Here is a 20,530-nt window from a genome sequence, read left to right as displayed (position 1 = left end):
AGAGTAGAAAATCATTCTCAGATGTGGGAAATGTGGAGAAAATGCAGAGCTAATAATGACACACGCCTACTAGATTTCAGATATTATTTCTGGAAAATTTTCCATGTTAGATTTCTGTTCAGGAAATGGAATTAAATGCTCAATACTTTCATCTAATCATCATTTAGTAATCCTGTTTAATGTATTAAAGTAAAATTGTTAAATGAGTAGATAGATGTAATATATGTAAAAGAAAAGCTATTTCTTTAGAAATTAAGATCCAAATTTTAGATCGTTTAGCAGCTGGAGAAGGTTCAACATCCTTAGGGAAATATTTTGGATTGAATGAAGCTACCATGAGAATTATTAAGAAAAATGAAGCGGCCATTAGAAAATCTGTTCTTTATGGAACAAGTGGCATAAACTGCACACAGAGATATCATGGCTTATATTAGATACATAAATATTTCTTTTCAGATTTAGTCTTCACAACATAGCTCACTGTTTGCCACAAAATCTGCTCTCATCTAGCTAATTAACTACCTAGCTAGCTAAATTTTCTAGCTGAATTATCAAAGTCTGTTTTATAATAATTCATTTCAGTGAAGTATGATCCTGAACTCTTATTATTAATAAAACTTCAACCACATTCAGGTTTGGAGAATGTTGATTATAGCATTCTCCATTCTTGGTGTTTAATACCATTACACATAAGATGAATAACTACCAACATCTTAGCTTATTTATATGTAAGATAATAAAAATTGCTGTTTTTATATATATATATAAGAACTTTATTATGACAAAAAATAATAAAATGTGCTTGCAAGCCTATTTTATTATTATATGTCATAATTACAAGCATGCTTTATTATGTCATATTTTATTTTTCATTGATAGATTTATGGATGGAAACCTGAACCATATGATAATAATTCATTGCCAGAAGATATGCCAGAAAGCATAAAAAAGAAGTATGATCCAAAACGAGTTTACATCAGCTGCAATGGAGAGGTAATATGCTTTATATATATATATAAAGTAATTTAAATATACCAACCAAATATAGGATTTCCCTCAATAATTGGTTTTTTTCTAATGTCCTGAAACAAACACATCCCCCCCTTCCCCCAATCATCTAGTTTAAGTACAGTACTAGATGATTCAACCCAGCCTAACATGAACACATTAGATTACCTATTTGTGAAATCATTTGATTTCACGGCATGCACCATTGTTTACTAACATCCTTTATAAATTTATCTGAATCTGAAATCTGTTTCTCATTTCAATTTAATCTTAAGTTTTTGTTAATACTCTTTGTTAACTTCCATAATTTTATTTCTATGAAGATTGTGGCTGCTATTCAGGTTGTGCTTGGAGTCACATTTAGCACTAGGATAAATTTTAAGTTGTCTTACTGAGTTTCTAAACCTGTTTTTATTCATTATAAAATTGATATTTTATTTATTAGGTCTCCTCCAGGAGTTTTCGATGCATATATTTGGTTCTCTTGGATAGTTTATGTACCAAGTATTTGCAGTTGTTAAATCATTTTCTTTACAAAAGTCAATTTTCTATCTTATGCAGATCAAAGAACAGGAATACAAGATACATACAACAATCAGTTTACCAATTAAAAATGGTTGCTTTGAGCTAGAAATTAATATACAGCTAATTCTCTTTTTACACAGCCTTTTTCTAAACTATTTTGAAATAACATGGTTTAGAAAAACAGAAGCAATTCTATTTTTACACTGTATATTTTGATTTTACATTGTTTAAATAGCACTTATTTTTAAAATTTCTGTTTGAATTCAGTTCTGTTAAAAAGGATATCATCATCATCATCAAATTCCTGCCATGTACCCTCAAGGGGTGTACAGGATATGATAGTACTACATGAAAAAAATTACATCATTATTAATTTCCTATCTACAATTTTCCTCCAAATCAGTCTGTTACTTGTCAAGACTCCAACATTATCAGATCATATTTCTATCGTCTAAGGCACTTTGTACTGTATCAATCCACCTATATCTGGTCTTCCTCTGGGTCGTTTTGCTGCCAACCTGGCAGAGAACACTTGTTTTGCTAATCTTTCCTCGCCCATTCTGTTTAAGTGACCATACCACCTGAGATTAGCTCTGCTAATGCATTCCTGGATGCTGACAATGTCAAGTTCTTTCCTAATATCCTAATAATGTGATCCATATAGATAATGAATAACAGAGGGGATAATGTACATCCTTGTCTCACACCAGATTTAACATTAAACCATCTTCCTGTACTTCCTTCAATTCTAACTGCTGACTTACAACTCAAATAAAGACTAAGTATTGCTTGATATAATGCCCCATTGACCATATAACTGCAGCGTATTGAATAGCTTCTCTCTTGGCACCTTGTCATATGCCTTTTTCCAAATCGACAAAACTTAAATACAGATCTTTGATATATTCCCATGCTTTCTCGACTATTTGTCGTAAAGTGAAGATCTGATCCTGACAGCCTCTATTTGGCCTGAATCCAGCTTGTTCTTCACCAAGCTTTTCCTCCACAATTCTTCTCAACCGTTTCTCAAGTATACTTGCATAGATCTTGCCAGGAACACTCAGTAGGGAAATACCTCTATAATTCTCACATGCAGTTTTATTTCCCTTTTTATATATGGGTACTATGAGAGCTCTACTCCAATCATCGGGAATTCGTCCCTTTGTCCAGGCTTTCTGAACTATGCAGTGCAGCCACTGTAAGACTCTTATACCACCATACTTCAGCATTTCTGGTCGAATATCATCTACTCCTGCTGCCTTTCCACATTTCAAGCCTTTGATGGCTTATTCTAATTCAAGTATGGATATGTATTCTTGACTGCATGCCTGGTCAGTGTTTTTTTACCACTGTGCTGTCATCACTGCTTGTTTCATTTAGCAGTTTTTCAAAGTAATTACTCCATACTTCAAGGATATCTTTTTCTCCCATTTTCATGTCACCTTTATCATCTCTAACTCCTTTTACAGCACTCTTTTCTCCATTCCTAAGCTTCTTCAACAACCTCCAAAATATTTTGTCACCTGCTTGATATTTATTTTCTATATTCTTGCAAAAGTCTTCCTATGACTTTTGTTTAGCTAGTTTTACACAGTGTTTAGCATTCTTGCATTTGTCTCTGTATTCTCTAAGAGCACAAGCTGACTCATTTGAGAGGAACTTTTGATATGCTTTCTTCTTTTCCTTCACTGCATCTTTAACTTCCTGTGTCCACCATGGAGTTCTGATTTTTTTATCCTTACAGACAACCTCACCACATGCCTCCCTGGCAGAATCAATCAATGTTTTCTTCAGAGTTTGCCATTGAATCTCCAAGGTTTGATTCCTGTTCTCAAACTCTTTCATTTTTTTCTTCAATAATCTTTGTGTATTTTAGTCTGCAGTTCACATCTGAGAGCTGCTCAACTTTTATTTGCTTTAAAACTTTCTTACATGTTATTCTTTTCAATATGAAATTCAATTTTATCTTTCTCAAGACTAAATAGTGATCACTTCCAATTTTAAATCCTCTGTGCACTCTGGTGTCCTGCACCAGGGAGAAAACATCACTATCAACAATAACATAGTCAATGAGACTTTTCTTATTTCTTGCCTCTTCTCTCCATGTGAATTTGTGCACATTTTTATGTTGGAACATGGTGTTAGTAATAACCAGTCCATGTCCTGAGCAGAAATCCAACAGGTATTTGCCATTATTATTAGCTTTGTTTTTTTCCTCCAAATTTTCCCAAAATATTTTTGTATGTCTCACAATCATTTCCTACTCTGCTATTTAGATCCCCAACAAGGACCAACTTTTCATTTTTCATTGTGTCAGTTGCTTTTTCTAAAGCCTCAAAAAATTCCTCCACTTCTACCTTAGTAGAACCTTCTGTGGGACCATAGGCACAAATAAGTCTCATTGTCCAGTTCCCCATTCTCATATTTGCCTACATTACTCTACTTGAGACTGACTGCCATTCAAGAAGATTAGCCTCGTATTTTGTGTTGAATACTATGGCTATGCCTTCTTTTCCTTGATTGTCATTGCCTGAATATAACATTTTGTATTTATTGCTCAGAAAGATCTCACCAGTTTTGGTCTTTTTTGTTTGTCACCCCTATTATGTCAATCTGGTACTTATCTAATTCCTCAGCTAGCTCCATTTCTTTGCCATTCAGGCTTCTTTCGTTGATAGTACCGATCTTTAACTCTGGTGATGTTGAGTTGGGGTTTGTTTTCAGATTTGTTCCAGTAGCTGACTTTTTGCTGTTCGCCCTGGTTCCCTGGCAAAAACAACGGGGGCCTTGTTTAATTTAACCAGGTGACGCCCCAGCCGGAATGAAATTTTGTCATGTTGTACCGTCATTTTTTATTTTGGTTTAACCAATAAGAATACAATTTGGTCGGCTAAATCCCAAATTGCCAGCCCATCCTCGTTCGTTCAGTATCCAAGTAGATACCCAACAGGGTGCACCACGAGAAGGTGAGGATTGGACATTAGGTCAGAAGCCCTGGTCGGTTCTCCGCATTCCTTTAAAGGCTATTTGGAGGTCTCCTCTCAGTTATACAGCCTTTTACAGCTTTGACCTTAAAAGGATATTTCTATTATAATTATCATTTTCTAGAATGGTACATATGTACTTAAACTTGAATTTTGGAGAACCCTTCTTGATGTTTTAAATATCAGGGATTACTCTACGCTACAGAATGTAGACAATTGTAGTGACAACAAAAAAAAAAAAAATCAATTTTTGTAATTACAATTCCCCGAAGTTAAGCTGACAGATGATCCGTAACATTCATTTGCCATTGGTTCCTAGAAGCAGAAAGGTGCTATACTGATTCCTCGAAGTTAAGTTGGTTCGTTACAGGAGGCCCGCCTATATAAAGGTGCTTGGAAGGAGTTAAGCTGTTTGCTAAACAATCATTTCTTGTTTACAATTTGAAATGTTTACAATTCTTGTGTTTTGTTCGTGCAATAGAGTTAAACAGGTAACTATTAAATTTTGAAGTTTTGCATGCGTAGTATCAAATTAGTAAAATTAATTATCGATTATTTTCAGATATTTTCTTAACATTACCCCATTAATCACGATGTCAGATAATTCAATTAGACGGAAGAAGAAAAGAAAAGCTATTTCTTTAGAAATTAAGATCCAAATTTTAGATCATTTAGCAGCTGGAGAAGGTTCAGCATCCCTAGGGTAATATTTTGGACTGAATGAAACTACTGTGAGAACAATTAAGAAAAATGAAGAGGCCATTAGAAAATCTGTTCTTTATGGAACAAAATTAGGTGCCAAGTTGTCATCGTATACGAGAGACTTTATAAAAGTGAAGATAGAAAAGGCCCAAGTGATGTGGATAGAAGATTGCTTGTAAAAAGCAATCCCTTTAGAAGGAAATCTCATCAGAGAGAAAGTATTACGGTTGTACAAACAGATTCAAGAAAAGGAGCCAACAACATCAAGCAATAGTTGTGATTTTTCTGCAAGCACAGGTTGGCTTACAAAATTTCTCAAAAGATAACGTGCTTCATAATGTAAAAATAAAAGAAGCATCTGCAGATTGGCCAGCAGCTAGGGAATTTCTTTCTAAACTGTCTAAAATTATTGAAAATGGTGACTACACTCCTGATCAAGTTTGGAACGCCAATGAAACCGGCCTTATTTGGAAAAAAATGACAAGTAGAACTTATATAGCAAAATCACAATGTTGGTGGCTTTAAAGCAGCTAAGGATCATGTGACTATTATTTTGCAGCAATGCTTCAGGAGATCGCATATTAAAACCATTACTCATTAATCGATCCCTAAGACCACAGGCAATGAAAGGTGTGGATTACTGTTTTAGAACACCTGAATGTGGAATTTGTTTTCTGCCACCTAATACAACATCCTTAATACAACCACCAGACCAGGATGTGATTGCTACCTTCAAAACTTACTACATAAGAAGAGCATTCCAATGCATTTTGGATAAAGTAGATAAGGATAATTGATTGATGTGTGGAAGAAATTTTCTATTTTGGATTGCATCAACTTGCTAAGTTGGCATTATCAGAATTGAAACCATCAACTTTAAATGCATGCTGGAAAGCTACTTGGCCAGAATGTGCGAAAAAAGAAAAATCCTGTACCTTTGCATACAACTGAATATCTGAATATCATCAGATTAGCACATGCAGTTGGCAGAGAAGGATTTGATGATTTTTCGTCTGCAGATATTAAAGAATTGATGGTTGATAAGGTTATTAGTGATGACAAAATAATAGCTGTCCTTGAGAATCTTGATGAAAAAAGTGATGAAGATGAATAGATTCCACTCACTGCAGGATTAATTAAAGAATGGCTTCAAATGACTAGTAAATTGTAAAGTCATTTTTTTTATACATGATCCAAATACTGAACGAGCTGAACAATTTAAATGTGAACTGAAGTCATGTATGGTGCAATATGAAGAATTATACAAAGGTGTAGTCAAAGCAGGATCTCAACGATTAATTACAGAGTTCGTGGTAAAAAAAAATCAACCTTCAGAATTATTGGAAATTAATGCTAATTTAGTTTCTTTTACTGAAGAAAATGTTTTGGTATTGCAGTACGAACAGGAAGGCCAAAGTGATGGAAGTGATTTTATTCCAGTCTCACACAAAAGAATGTGGCTACTGTCAGAAAGTGATGGCGAATAAAATTTAACTAATAACCATATGTGTGGTGTATTTGAGCCTTTTCAAATTTCTGTTTTATTAGTGACACACTATTTTCTTTAAAAAAGATGCATATGTATATACTTTAAATAAGTATTTAAAATAAAATAAAAATCCATTAAAATTAAATAGTTTTATTCAATGATTTTCATGTTTTGTTTGAAAATAACTTATTGTTCATATCGGGTTTTCACATCTGGAACTATTCTTCTATTTTTTCATATGCACTGTATTTTTTATATGTTTTTTTCTGCAACCAATCTACCTTGTAAATGGAGAATTGGGTGTATTAATAAATAATATTAAAACTATTTTTGATGTTTACATAAAATGACCTGAATCGGAATGATTGTCTCTCTTTCTTCCAAAAGTTTGGAAGATTCTCATTTTATGTAAACATCAAAAATAGTTTCGATATTATTTATTAATATATTCATTTCTAGCTTGCAACAGTCATTTTTAATTGGTAAACTGATTGTTGTATGCAAATTGTATTCCTGTTCTTTGATTTGCTTGTTTCTACACACTGGTGTACTGTTATTTTCAGTACGACATATCTGTACTTTCATTAAACTTAATTACTGTGGTTATCATGCAATTGGTTGTTTATGCCACAGGTATCTTTTAAAGATTGCCTACTTTTGGTATTCATATAATCCATTACTATGAGGAACTCATCTGATTTTACTTGTTTTAATGTTGCTTGTGTCTTTCCATACAACCTTTAATTTCACCATCAGGATGATTTCAAGTAGGAACATATTTATAGTATGCTTTTTGTTGTCTGGATTTAATTGTTTTCAAAACAGTTACACACTCAGGACTCCAGTTGCTACACAAGAGTTCAGAAACAAGTAATGAGTGAATTTTCAGCCTTGTTCTAAATGCATTCAAAATATATTATTTTTTTCATATAATTTACACTTTTTTTTTCTTAAGATATTTCTTAAAATATGGGTGGCTACCAATGAATTCATTAGAGAAGTTTTATTTCCAGAGAGTCGGAAATAAAACTTTTGGGTCCGAAATCCTTAATTCCAACACTACAGCATTCTCTTTTAAAGAATCACGGAAAAAGTTTCAATTTTAGTTGTTGGTTATCTCTAAAAGTCGTAACTTGAACTAATCATCATCATTTTCTTCCTGCCTTTAATTCAGAACTTGATTTTCTTTCTACATGAAAAGACCATTTGTTTTTTTATGGTAATTAAAAACAACCTGCCATGTCTTCTTCCCCTAACAGATGTTCTGTTGTCATTGTCATAATAATTGATAACTTTATAGTTTTTCTTTCTACATTAAAGACTTCATAAATATCCACTTTTGAGTGCTAAAAATCCCTTCTTTTTTTCACGGCAATATTACAGTTCTTTTTATCCCTGCATGCCCCACTGTGCATCACATTTTTGATTATCTTTTTGTTGTGATGCGTGAAAAATAATTTGTCATTACATGTAGTAATTGCTCTGCTTTACTTGAAAACAGTAAATCTTGCACACTTGAACTATGTGATTAAATATGTATGTTTTCCCATATCATATATGTGCTTAAATTAAATTGTAGTTATTTCCAGTAAATGAATATTAAACAATGCATTCATTTACTTCAGTATTAAACTTACACAAACTTCCAAAGCCTGGGCAGAGACATCGTTGTACGATAATTGTCTTGTGAGTGCACCGTAAGTCTCGCTCCACATTGAGTGCTACCTATTTTCTTGTTTTTGTAAATTTTATTATTTATCTTCCCTGTTAAATTATTGTTTATGGATAATTTAGATAAATTCATCCTTTATTATGAACAGTAAATGAAAGATAACAGAGTTGTGATGAGCTCTTTCTGGTGTACATTTTAAATCCACCTTAAAGGAAAGTTTGTTTCTGTATAATTACATGTAATGTATATTGAAAATTAAGGAATATATTACTTTCTTTTGTCAGCATAACATTTTTTTTTTTATTTTTAACATTACCTACTATTGATATAAAGTAGATTGATTGCTTGGGCAAGTAAACTTTTTCTGGCTAGTAGATTTGAGTTGCATTTCTAGAACCCTGGCCACACTTGTCTTTATTTCTCCAGATCCTCCTGCTAACTTTGCTTATTCTAAGGATAGTAATGTTCATCTCTTCTGTTTCTTTAATATTTTGCAGTTTGCTGCTTACATTCTTAACAATGCACTACATACTGCTGACTAATATAGTTTTCCTCAAGTTCAAAGTTACAGTATTAGATATTGAAATTCCTGAAGGGTAATTTCAATGTCCACATTCTTGTGACTTCTGGAAGTTATCCTAACCTTCCTCCTTCTAGTTTGATACAAATGAGGCTCCAAAGACCTAATCTGACCTGTATCAAACTTTCCTTTAGCTGTAACATCTTGGAATAATGCATAGTGGGTTTCCAGCTTCTTCCACGGAGGTGAAGTACATATATAGCTAACATTTTTGTCCACACAGCCTCTGAGGGAAATCCTCATCCTTTGCCACACTGCCTTTCCTGGGGAAGTTGTTCCCCACCTTTACCAATGTAATTTTTACTTGACTAGATTTAACTGTTTTCAAAATTACTTATGGATCTTCATGGATACCATAAGCAGCTCAGGGTCCACCAAGTCCCCATACCTCACCCCTTAAGGCAGTCCTGCACTTCTGTTGTTTCTCACATGTTACTAAACTGAGCACAGGGAGTTCCTATTTTTAATAATGCCATATTATAGCTAGAGGGAGTGGTGGTAGGAATGATGATGGATGTACCTATGTCAGTTTCTGCTGACATTTGATCCTTATAATGGATCCATTGTCAGACTGACTAATGTCTGAGTTACTAATGACAAGGAGGAGAAAATAGTTATTGTTTTTTTAAAGTAAAGAGATCTTAGAGAACCAGATGTTAACAATGTGCTAAAACGTTTTTAACATTCATGCTGGCCAAATGAAGAACATATCAATGCAGGCAGTCATACAGATTTGTGGAAAGTCATGCTTAAAGAAATTTTTTTTCAAAATATTCCATAAACTAAAGCCAAATATTGCTTTAATAATTTAAGAATTAAATAAAAGCCTGTGTAGCTCAGTGGATGTGGCGTTTGCACACCACCGTGCTTGGCCGCACGAAGGAAGACTTAGTTTCGAGTCTAGTCGGCGACTAGAGGAAATTTTTCTAAGCCTTTTTTCGACCGGTTCCCGAGTTAGTCGATCTCTGGCACGGGCAAGTGGGTTTTTCCTCCTGGAAACTCGGGTTTTTCGTCCCGTAAACTCAAGAAAATCGACCGTAGAACCCACATTATTTCAGACATTAAATATATTGTGTTAGGGTTAGGGACCACGAGATGGCGACACATTTGAGCTGTCTCTCTTCACTGCGTACCGCTTAATTAGTGATAGCCTTGGGCCATCTATCTCTGATTGGTACCAGTAGAGATTGAACTGCCCACTCAGTCTCCAAAAGCTAGATAGGGCTAAATGGTCTCACCTACTCTCCGTATACGGGAATAAAAAGGCGTTAGCTGATAAAAGTCAAAGGAAGAAATATATGGCTAAAGATAAGTTATCCCTAGCCATCTATTTCTTCCTTTAAACAAAAGTGAGTCTTTTTTTTGGAGGGGACAGAATACTGGTGTGTTTGGAAATGGTACCAAAAGAAGGCAGTCATGCCTTTTTTCTCATAAAAAGACACCATTCACTGGCAAGGTTATCCTTATCTCATTGAAGAAGGGTTTAATTCACTGGTTGATCTTGAGATGTCTGAACACTGCTTGATTGTTAAATGAGTAGGAGGTATGGAGCGAACTGTCATTTGTAAAACTATAGACAGTATTATTGGTCAATGAGAAAAGGACAGTGATGCACAGGAGAAATAGGGTAGACATCCACTTTGACATGTAGTAAACCAAACAAAGCTCTGGCTGTCCAGTTACAGAAGATGGAAGATAGACCGAAACAGTTTACTGAGTAGACCTCATGTGCCAGACTTAAATGTTTCATGTATGGGATGGGAGCTTTCGCGCACACACACATACCTGCAGCCTCCCTAATTTTTTTTAGTTTGCTTGACTGCATTTCCACACCTAACTCTGAATCCATTTACGTGCAGTCCAGCAGCATTGTACTAAGTTTTCCATCCATCAAACTCAGGCCATAGGTTCACAAACTGTACATCATTCCTTCTTCTCAACTGACATATTGATTCATTAGCTATTCAACAATAAGTTAATGAATACGCCTTTGTAGTCTGCCTCTATCATAGTGTGGCAGCAGACTTACAAACTTCACCCTCTTGCTCTTCTTTTTTTGCCTCTTCTTCATCCTCCCTTATACAATAATTCTCACATGGCGGTAGAAAATACTTAACAGGAATGCAATTGGGTATATATATATACGTTACTGTGAAAGACCGAAATTAGAGAATGTCAGTATTCTCCGGTGAATGTCGACACATACCAAATACGTCGGTGAAAGACTGAATATTTGGTTATATTATTATACATTCGAACCATTGCCGGTATATGTTGACAAGCACAGATACGCTCTGGTGGGGGTCGACACGAAAGAAGTGTTCCACGACTAAATGCAGTTGTAAAAGCAAGGGACTCTTGTGCAATTCAAAGTGTCATAACAGTTTAAGTTGTTGTAATAAATAAGACTGTAAAACGTTAATCACATAATTTATGTGTAAGTTTATTATTGGTATTATTTTCTTTTCTGATTTAGAATGTACTGTTCATTTTAGGTTCAACAGCTTATTTACATGTGCTGTTACTTAAGCGTTCTCCTATTTTGACATATATCATATATTAAAAAGTTGCATTTTTGTCTTAATGTAATAAAAATATTTTTATTCAACATTCACCATCAGTGCATGCTGAATGTTGACATTTGCCTGTGTAAGTGAGAAATAATGATATTTAGCAAATATTTCGTACATATGCCAAGCGACTATGTGAATGCTGACATTCACCGGAGAACATCGACATTTGCCAGATATCGGTCTTTCACAGTAACACACATATATATATATATAGAACCTGAAATAGAAAAAGCTTTCAAAAACTTAAAATGTGGAAAGACAGCAGAAATGATGATATTCGACCAGAAATGCTCAAAAATACGGAGGTATAACAGTTTTACAGCGGCTGCACTACATAATTCAGAGGGTCAGATATGACTTAAGTTTTTAACGGTATTAACAACACCAAACAATTTAATCAAAAGATGTTTAATTAACTGCTTTGCTGAATTTCAAATCAGCATCATCAGAGCACAACACACTTGTACATGCGACAGTGAGTAAGTAAAACAATAAAATTGCAGTGTACAAAAGATCTAAAAGTCCTATTTATGGTGCCCTTTAATGTTGAAAAAAAAAAAAAAAATCATTACAGCTATGTGGGAGTTGCTCTTAGGATGACAGTCTCCCAAATTTTTGGCAAATTAATGCAACCATTACTTGTTCAGGTTAGAAGAATTCTTCAAAGCCATTGCTGAACTCAAAAAATAATCTTTCAGATTTGTAACAACTCCTAAATAGCACATTTGTTTTCTTCCATCTAATACTCTGTGAAGGAGTATCCAAAGCATGGTCTGCCAGTCCTGACTTGCCATAGTAATAGTAGCAAATGTATTTTTTATGTTCTTCCAGGTGGATGTTAACTGATCTTCCTGTTTGTCCATAGTAAGCCAAATCACTGTCCTACTATGGACAAACATACACTCCTGGGTGTGCTAAAGGGTGAGCGGATCAGAGTTGCTAGTTTTACATGCGGTTTGAAAGTGGTGCGAAGGCCATGTTTCATCAGTACTTTGTCTATCTTCTCTGATGTACCTCTGACATAGGGAACAGAGATGGTCATTTGTGCTCTTATGTATTGGGGGGGGGGTGTAATGGGGCTGTGTAGTATTTTATCTATTTTGTAGGGATTGTAGTCGTTGGCTATGAATGTATGGTGCAGATATTTGAGTTTTTTGGTCAGAGCTGTATCGTTAGAATAAATGGCTCTGGCTCTGTGTGCAAGTGTTTTTAAAATGTCATACTGTTAGACTGGATGATGATGTGATTGTTGTATCTTCCTATGTGTGTTGGCTTTCTGTAAATGGAAAAAGATAGTGATCCATCTGAAAGGCTGGTGACTAATGTGTCAAGAAATGGTAAACTGTTATTAGATTCTTTTTCTACTGTGAAGTGGATTTTGGTGTGTTGACTGTTTAGGTAAGTAACAAATGCATCCAAAGTGTCTTGTCCATGGGACCAAATGGCAAATGCATCATCTACACAACGTAACCAAACTAGTGGCTTGTATGTAGCTGTGGTAAGTACTTTGTTTTCAAAGTGTTCCATGTAAACATTTGCTAGAGGAGGGAACCTATAGCAGTACCAAATTGGTTTTATTTTTTTGATGATTTCTTTGGGCCAGGAAGTGTCACTTTTTTATATAATTTTCAGACATTTTTTCTTTGAGACATAGTGGGGGTCTCGATCTATAATTTGGTACATGGAACCGTCACATAGGAGATCTTGCTTTTTTTTTTTTTGTTATAATCTTCTTGACCCATGATAACTGTAGCATTTCCTTTATTGACTTTTGTAATGATAATACTTTTATTCTTATATAACTTTTTTAAGGCAGTTATTTCATTACGTGGTATATTGCATTTTGGTGGTGTAGCTTTGTTTAGAATATTTGCAAGATTAGAGACTGGCAGACCATGCTTTGGATACTCCTTCACACAGGATAGATGGAAGAAAACAAATGTGCTATTTAGGAGTTATTACAGATCTGAAAGATTAGTTTTTGAGTCAGCAATGGCTTTGAAGAATTCTTCTAACCTGAACAAGTAATGGTTGCATTAATTTGCCAAAAATTTGGGAGACTGTCATCCTAAGGCAACTCCCACATAGCTGTAATGATTTTTTTTTTTTTTTCAACATTAAAGGGCATAAATAGGACCTTCAGATCTTTTGTACACTGCAATTTTATTGTTTTACTTACTCACTGTCGTGTGTACAAGTGTGTGTTATGCTCTGATGAATCTAGAATCGTCAACCAGTTTTGCCAGCTTGGGTCTGTCTTGCTTTTTCAGGACGAGAATGGTTACATTAACATTAAATGCTACAACAGAAGAATGCAGTAACGACCTTAAAATCAGTTTAAAAAAAATTGAAAAGGACGCACAACATTAAGAGAAGACGTGGAGAATTAATCATTGTTAGTAGATCGCATTTTATAGCTTTTCACGTAATTCACTTCTGCTAAACATAATGAATATGCTCAAAAACAGAGCAATAAATATCATCACAGAAGAAAAAGATCTACTTGATGAGTTCTCACTCATATCAAAAACTCTATCCAAAAATGGTTATCCACAAAACATAATTAGATTCTTTATAGAAACTCTAAGTCCACAGTGACACAGTACACATCGTCATACCTTATGCAGGCTCAGTCTCCAACAAAATAGCAAAAATCATGAAGTCTTTCAACATCAGGGTTGCCTTTAAACCTATTTTAACTACATGGCACATGTTAAGATCTCCTAAAGACAGCATCATTTTTCTACAAATATGCAGGAGTATACAACATCCCATGTTCCTGTGGACTGAACTATGTAGGCCAAACATCAGGAAGCCTAGAAATCCGAAAAAAATAACATGTCGGAGATGTCAACCGAACAGACACCTCAGGATTAGCCTATCATTTCTCAATTTCGAACCATTCCATTGATTGGGACAACAGCTCCGTGCCGTACATTGAAGAAGATTTCAAATGTAGAAACTTTGAAGAAGCTGCAGTGGTACTCCGTACAGGAGACATCCCAATAGAAATCAAGGCATTGATATTAAAAGACATTTGGAAAAGCTTAATAAATTCACTATGTTTAGCAGAACAATTACAGGAGAAACTATAAAACGCGATCTATTAACAATGATTAATTCTCCACACTTTATGCTTTTAATTTTTTTGAGGTCATTACTGCATTCTTCTGTTGTAGCATTTAATGTTAATGTAACCATTCTCGTCCTGAAGAAGCCAGACAGACCCAAGCTGGTGAAACTCGTTGATGATGGTATACATATATGTATATAAAAAAATCATGGTCCAATAAAATCCAAAGAAAATGTCTAAATGTCTCATTTTTAGTAAAAAGGACCAAATATCAACAATCAAAAAGGACCTTTAGATCTTTTGTACACTGCAATTTTATTGTTTTTACTTACTCACTGTCGCGTGTACAAGTGTGTTGTGCTCTGATGATGCTGATTTGAAATTAAGCAAAATATAAGCAGTTAAACATCTTTTGATTAAATTGTTTGGTGGTGTTAATACCGTTAAAAACTTAAGTCATGAATGACTGTCAACACACTTATCTGTTAGACAAATTTCAGATAATTGGAGTAGGGTGCTCATAGTACCCATCTATGAAAAAGGAAATAAAGCTGATAGTTATAGAAATTTTCCTACTGAGTGTTCCTGGTAAAATTTATGCAAGTATACTTGAAAAACAGCTAAAAATATTGTGTTGGTGAAGTTTTGAGAACAAGCTGGGATCAGGTCAAACAGAAGTCAGGATCAGATTTTCACTTTGACAAACAGTTGAGAAATCATGGAAATATAACAAGGATCTGTATTTATTAAGTTTTGCACATTTGGAAAAGGCATATGACAAAGTGCTAAGAGGAAAGCTATTCAAAATATTCCAGTTATATGGTGTCAATGGGGCATTATATCAAGCAAAATGCATAGTTTCTATTTGAGTTGTCAATCAGGAATTAGAATTGAAGGAGTTCAGGAAGATAGTTCATTAAATCAGGTGTGAGAAAAGGATGCACATTATCTTCACTTATTCATCATCTATATGGATCAGATGTTGAAGGAAAGTGGTATTAAACCTGATATCAAAATTGGAGATCTTAATGTCAGCTTTTTGCTTTATGCAAGAGGTATACTAATAAATAAATTCAGTACATTATTTAAATTAAGGGGATATTAAATCCCACATTGTTTTAAAACCAAATAAGAAATTCAAAGATCGGAATCAAAGAGTTTCATGCCGAATATAGTAACTATAAAAGTATTGGCAACTACTAGCGTAAGCTAAAGCACATAGTTCAAGTACGTAGTACAAACTAGGGCAACTCGCAGCAAAGATGAGAAAGTTCTGATCGCTATTCTTAGTATTTCACATAATGTAAAACCCATCTCCTAGGAGATGTATGATGTTATACATTATGTTATGGTGGGAGGTCACTACCCAGACCGGTTTCAGTCTTTATTGATATCTCATCAGTGAGTAGCTAGACCAAATATAATACTAAGGGTATAGCAAAAAGAACTTATATACTCTGCTATACGAGTTGTCAAAAAGGTGTACCCATAAATTATTTAAAATAAAGAGCCAATAAGCTTCATCTTGGTGATGTAAACATTATTTAAATTAAGGGGCTATTAAATCCCATATTGTTTTAAAACCGAATAAGAAACTCAGAGTTTCCACCTTTGCTGCGAGTTGCCCTAGTTTGTACTATGTACTTGAACTACGTGCTTTAGCTTATGCTAGTAGTCGCCGATACTTTTATAGTTACTATATTCAGCATGAAACTCTTTGATTCCGATCTTTGAGTTTCTTATTTGGTTTTAAAACAATGTGGGATTTAATATCCCCTTAATTTAAATAAGGTTTACATCGCCGAAATGAAGCCTATTGGCTCTTTATTTTAAATAAATTCAGTACAATTTTGTAGGAATCCCTGACTAAATTGAATAACTGCTGTAATAAATTTGGTATGAAAATCAGCATTAAAAAGACAATGACAATAAAAATGGGCAGAAACATTGAAAACATCGTTGTATCCTGAATGGTGAACTTATAGAACAAGTAAAACATTTCAGCTATTTAGGCACAATTTTTAGTGAAGATGGCAAATTAAATTTGGAAATAGACAGCAGAATTAGCAAAGCTGGTATGGTAGGAAGTCAATCGAATAAATTTATATGGAATAAAAGGGAGATTAGTCAAAACACTAAACTAGCCATATGCAAGACAGTGTTCAAACCAATTTTAACTTATGGATCTGAGAGCTGGGTTAGAAATAAAACTCTTGGCATCAATGGCAGTATGATATTAGGAAAGAATTTGACATTATTAGCATTCATTGTTAGTAGAGCTAATCTCAGGTGGAGATTAGCTCTACTAACATCACTTAAACAGAATGGGAAATGAAAGATTAGCAAAGCAAGTGTTATTTGCCAGAATGGTAGGAAAAAGACCCAGAGAAAGACCAAGGTGGATTGATACAGTAAAAAGTGCCTTAGAAGACAAAAATATAAGATCTGATAATATTGGAATGTTCATGGATAACAGGTTAATTTGGAAGAAAATTGTTAATAGGAAATTAGTAATAATATATAACTTGTCATGTAGTACTATCATGATATTCTATATGTCCCTTGAGCATAATAAGTCAGGAGTTTGATAATTAAAAATATTTGATTTTAATAATCATTATATCGTTCTTTCATGTAAATGGAAGACACTACTTTACTTAAATATTTGTATGGTATAAATTAAAACTCACAAAGAAAAACTTAAGATTGTTTATGCTTTTTGCCATAATAGTAGGATTAAAAACTTAAATAGGATAAACGATCATTTGCATGCTGAAAAATTTGTTATATTTCATTTCCTTATGCATATCAGCTAGTGGATTAAAATTGACACATTTGAATATCATGCAGATTAATTCATAACTGACAGCTATATTTTTATTTTTTTTAATTAAGAATAAAAGTATAATAAAATAAAGTTCATATATAGTGCAAGTACAATTCTTCACTTATATAATAAATCTTATTTTTTCTTTCAGAACCCAGCAGACAAAGAAAACATAGGTCCATTGAATTACTACCCTGATCAAGGCATTTTAAATCACTATTTTCCTTTTACCAATTTGGATGGTTATCGTTCTCCTTTTGTCTTAGTCCATTTTGAGAAACCTGCGACAGGAGTTCTGATTAATGTTGAATGCAAGGCATGGGCCAGAAATATTTGGCATGACAGAATGGAAAGGATGGGCAGTGTGCATTTTGAGTTATTAGTGGATTAGAAGCTTTATTCTTCTAGTTAAGCATATTTTCTTTTCATATCTTTCTGCCATCCACCATTTTCTCTCTCTCTCTTTCCTCCCTCCTTGTCTGTATATGTATGTGTCTCTCGCTCGCTCACCATCCCCTTCCCTCTTTCTCTTAGATATTTTTTGCTCATTTTATTTTTACTTGATCCCCATTTTATCATAGCTGATGCAGACCATGAAACATCTACTCATGCACATACACATCATAAAATACACATGTATTGTATCACATGTACACTGCCTCATTTTTCTCTCATTTAGCTTCTCATATTCCTCTCATCATGTGAATTGTTATCTTTTAAAACAAGCCTAAATCTGTGGAAGAAAAAAAAAACTTCTCCTGCCATCATACCATTTAACGAGGGACAATCCTCAACTTTTATTTGTTGCTATGTATTTTTAATTTTGTTATTGGAGAACTGCAGATCTATTTTTGTAACCTTTCAAAGAAGGTTTTAAAAAAGCAGTTCTTGGCATTATTTATTTACACTTATATAGTTTTTTTTTATTTTAGTAGAAAAAACAACTAATACTGTTAAATTTAACAGTGGTCTCATTTTTAAGTTTTTAACTTTTTTTATGTGAATAATGTTGAATAATTTTGTGATGTTCAATGGCAGCAGTTTTTTTTTAATTCTTGCATTCCAATCTTGGATTGTAGTTGCCTAATGTTATAGGTAACCTGTAAATTAAGAAAAAGCTAAGTTTTCTGTGGTATATTTTTGGCTTGAATGTCTACAGGATATCTAATGTAAATCAAGGGGTATTCATTATTAGAGATTTAAAACAAAAGCTATTGAAAACTGCTGACTGTTTGGTCATAGGTATATATATATATATGTGTGTGTATATATATATATATATATATATATATATATATATATATATATATATATTTTATTTAGTATTTTATTTTTTGAAGAAGAATTTGTAGTATAGTCATTTATAAGCTGTTATTGGCTTCATTTGGAGCTGTGTAGAGAGAGTATGTAAATTGCTTCAGATACCTTCATAATAAGAGCCCACATCATCAGTTTAAAAAAATATGGAAAATTTATGTACACTGATAGTAGCAATGCACATCAAATGTAAAAGCAAGAACTTGTTTCACTACCACTATATTGTGGATTGTAGATATTCCCTAGTCATCTCAGCATCAAATGCCTCCTACTGACTGTAGTTAGTATGCAGCGCTTGCATGTCTATTATAAACAAACATGACAAACAAAGAGAAGATACTAACACGTTGAAAATCCATTGTTCATATTCAGTGTACTTCATGTAGCCACAATTCTAGACGATGCTATGTACAGAACTGCCAAGACATTCATTTTGACTTGATCGTGTTATTATTCTTCATTGCACTTTTTATTTTCTTAATAGTCATGCAGCATATTTACTCAGGGTCTGGCAGTTTTAGTTGAGGGATCCTAGCATATTATCTGAATTTTAACATAATCAGCAGTGGGATTTTGTTGGAAGCCTCCAGCATTCCGAAGACTACTTACTCATGGACATATTTTGACCAGCAGTCAGCATAGAATATGCATTATTGCAAAAAAAAAAAAAAAAAACCTTCTTAGAAACTAAGAAAATCTTGTGAATTGCGCAGAAAATACATGTTAAAAAATTGCCTAGCATTCTGTTAGCAGCAGAGTAATTTTCCAAATTTAAAATGTTCACAGTTACATAACTGAATTGTTGACTTAAGGATTGTAATAAAATGGGGTGAGGGAACTTGCAGATGGTAATGCTGTGGTGATCAGTTCTGTTTGTAGAGTGCACAATGGTTAATAAAAGATAAAGATAAATTTCTTTTGTATTTGATTTCAAAGAAAACAACATAACCAGAAAAATAGAGGGAGGGAAAATATTTCCTTCTCATGTTCCTTTACATTCAATCATTGGAGCCAGAAAAAAGTAAAACTTTAAAATCTGAATGCACATACAGGGAGTTCTTGATTTGCATTGTTAATGCATTCCTAAAAACTGCATAACACATGGTAAAGATACTCTTTTCCTTCTCGTGTTCCTTTTACTTTTCTCTGGCTCCAATGATTAAATGTAAACTTTAAAATCTGAATACACATACAGGGAGTTCTTGATTTGCATAGTTAATGCATTCCTAAAAACTGAATAAATCAAATTCATGTAAATTAGATTTTTCTCATATAAGATAAATGTTTTGGTTAGAGGGTATATTAGCCTATCCAATATCACTAAAATTTCAAGTAATGCAGAATACAATATTAAGAGAGAGAGGGAGTCAGAGACTCATTGAGGGAGACCACATACTACACACCAGCCATCATATTTATTCACACTGTTTACACACATGCACCACCTTATGAAAGAAAAATCTAGCCCCCAACCCCTTCTTAGCAGCATTCATTCTCTGCTTCCAGGGATGTCCTTCCTTCCTCTTGTCCTTTCCCCACCTTCCATAAAATGAAAAATTCCATCAATTGAATCCTGTGTGACCCTTTCAGAAGTTTGTAAGCCTCAATTCTATTGCTCCTGTTTGCTTAGTGTCTGCACCCTACAAATTTTCAATCTGTCTTCATAATCAGTATTCCACAATCCTGATATCATTTTTAGCACTCTCTCCACTGTATCAGAATCACAATGGAAACCAGATCTGCACAAGAGCCCAAATTGAGGTCTTATCAAGTCCTTGTA

The 20,530-nt window shown here is 33.9% G+C and overlaps 1 protein-coding gene across 1 annotated transcript in view; it reads left to right on the top strand.

The window, feature by feature from the left end:
- Positions 1 to 19,662, top strand: part of LOC150100808 (sodium/potassium-transporting ATPase subunit beta-2-like) — a 100,964-nt gene extending 81,302 nt beyond the window's left edge. Inside the window, exons 5-6 of the mRNA XM_090401475.1 lie at positions 880 to 993; positions 17,585 to 19,662. Coding sequence (XP_090257601.1) covers positions 880 to 993; positions 17,585 to 17,824 — 354 coding nt within the window. The 3' untranslated portion in view covers positions 17,825 to 19,662. The remainder of the gene's footprint in view (positions 1 to 879; positions 994 to 17,584) is intronic.
- Positions 19,663 to 20,530: the final 868 nt, after the last annotated feature.

The sequence above is a fragment of the Typopeltis vanoorti genome, chromosome 12 (genome assembly GCF_054136105.1).
Source record: "Typopeltis vanoorti isolate ZY-2024b chromosome 12, IOZ_Tvanoo_1.0, whole genome shotgun sequence".
Taxonomy (NCBI): domain Eukaryota; kingdom Metazoa; phylum Arthropoda; class Arachnida; order Uropygi; family Thelyphonidae; genus Typopeltis; species Typopeltis vanoorti.
Note: the sequence above shows the minus strand (reverse complement) of the source record. Positions and strands in the feature narration are given on the sequence as shown.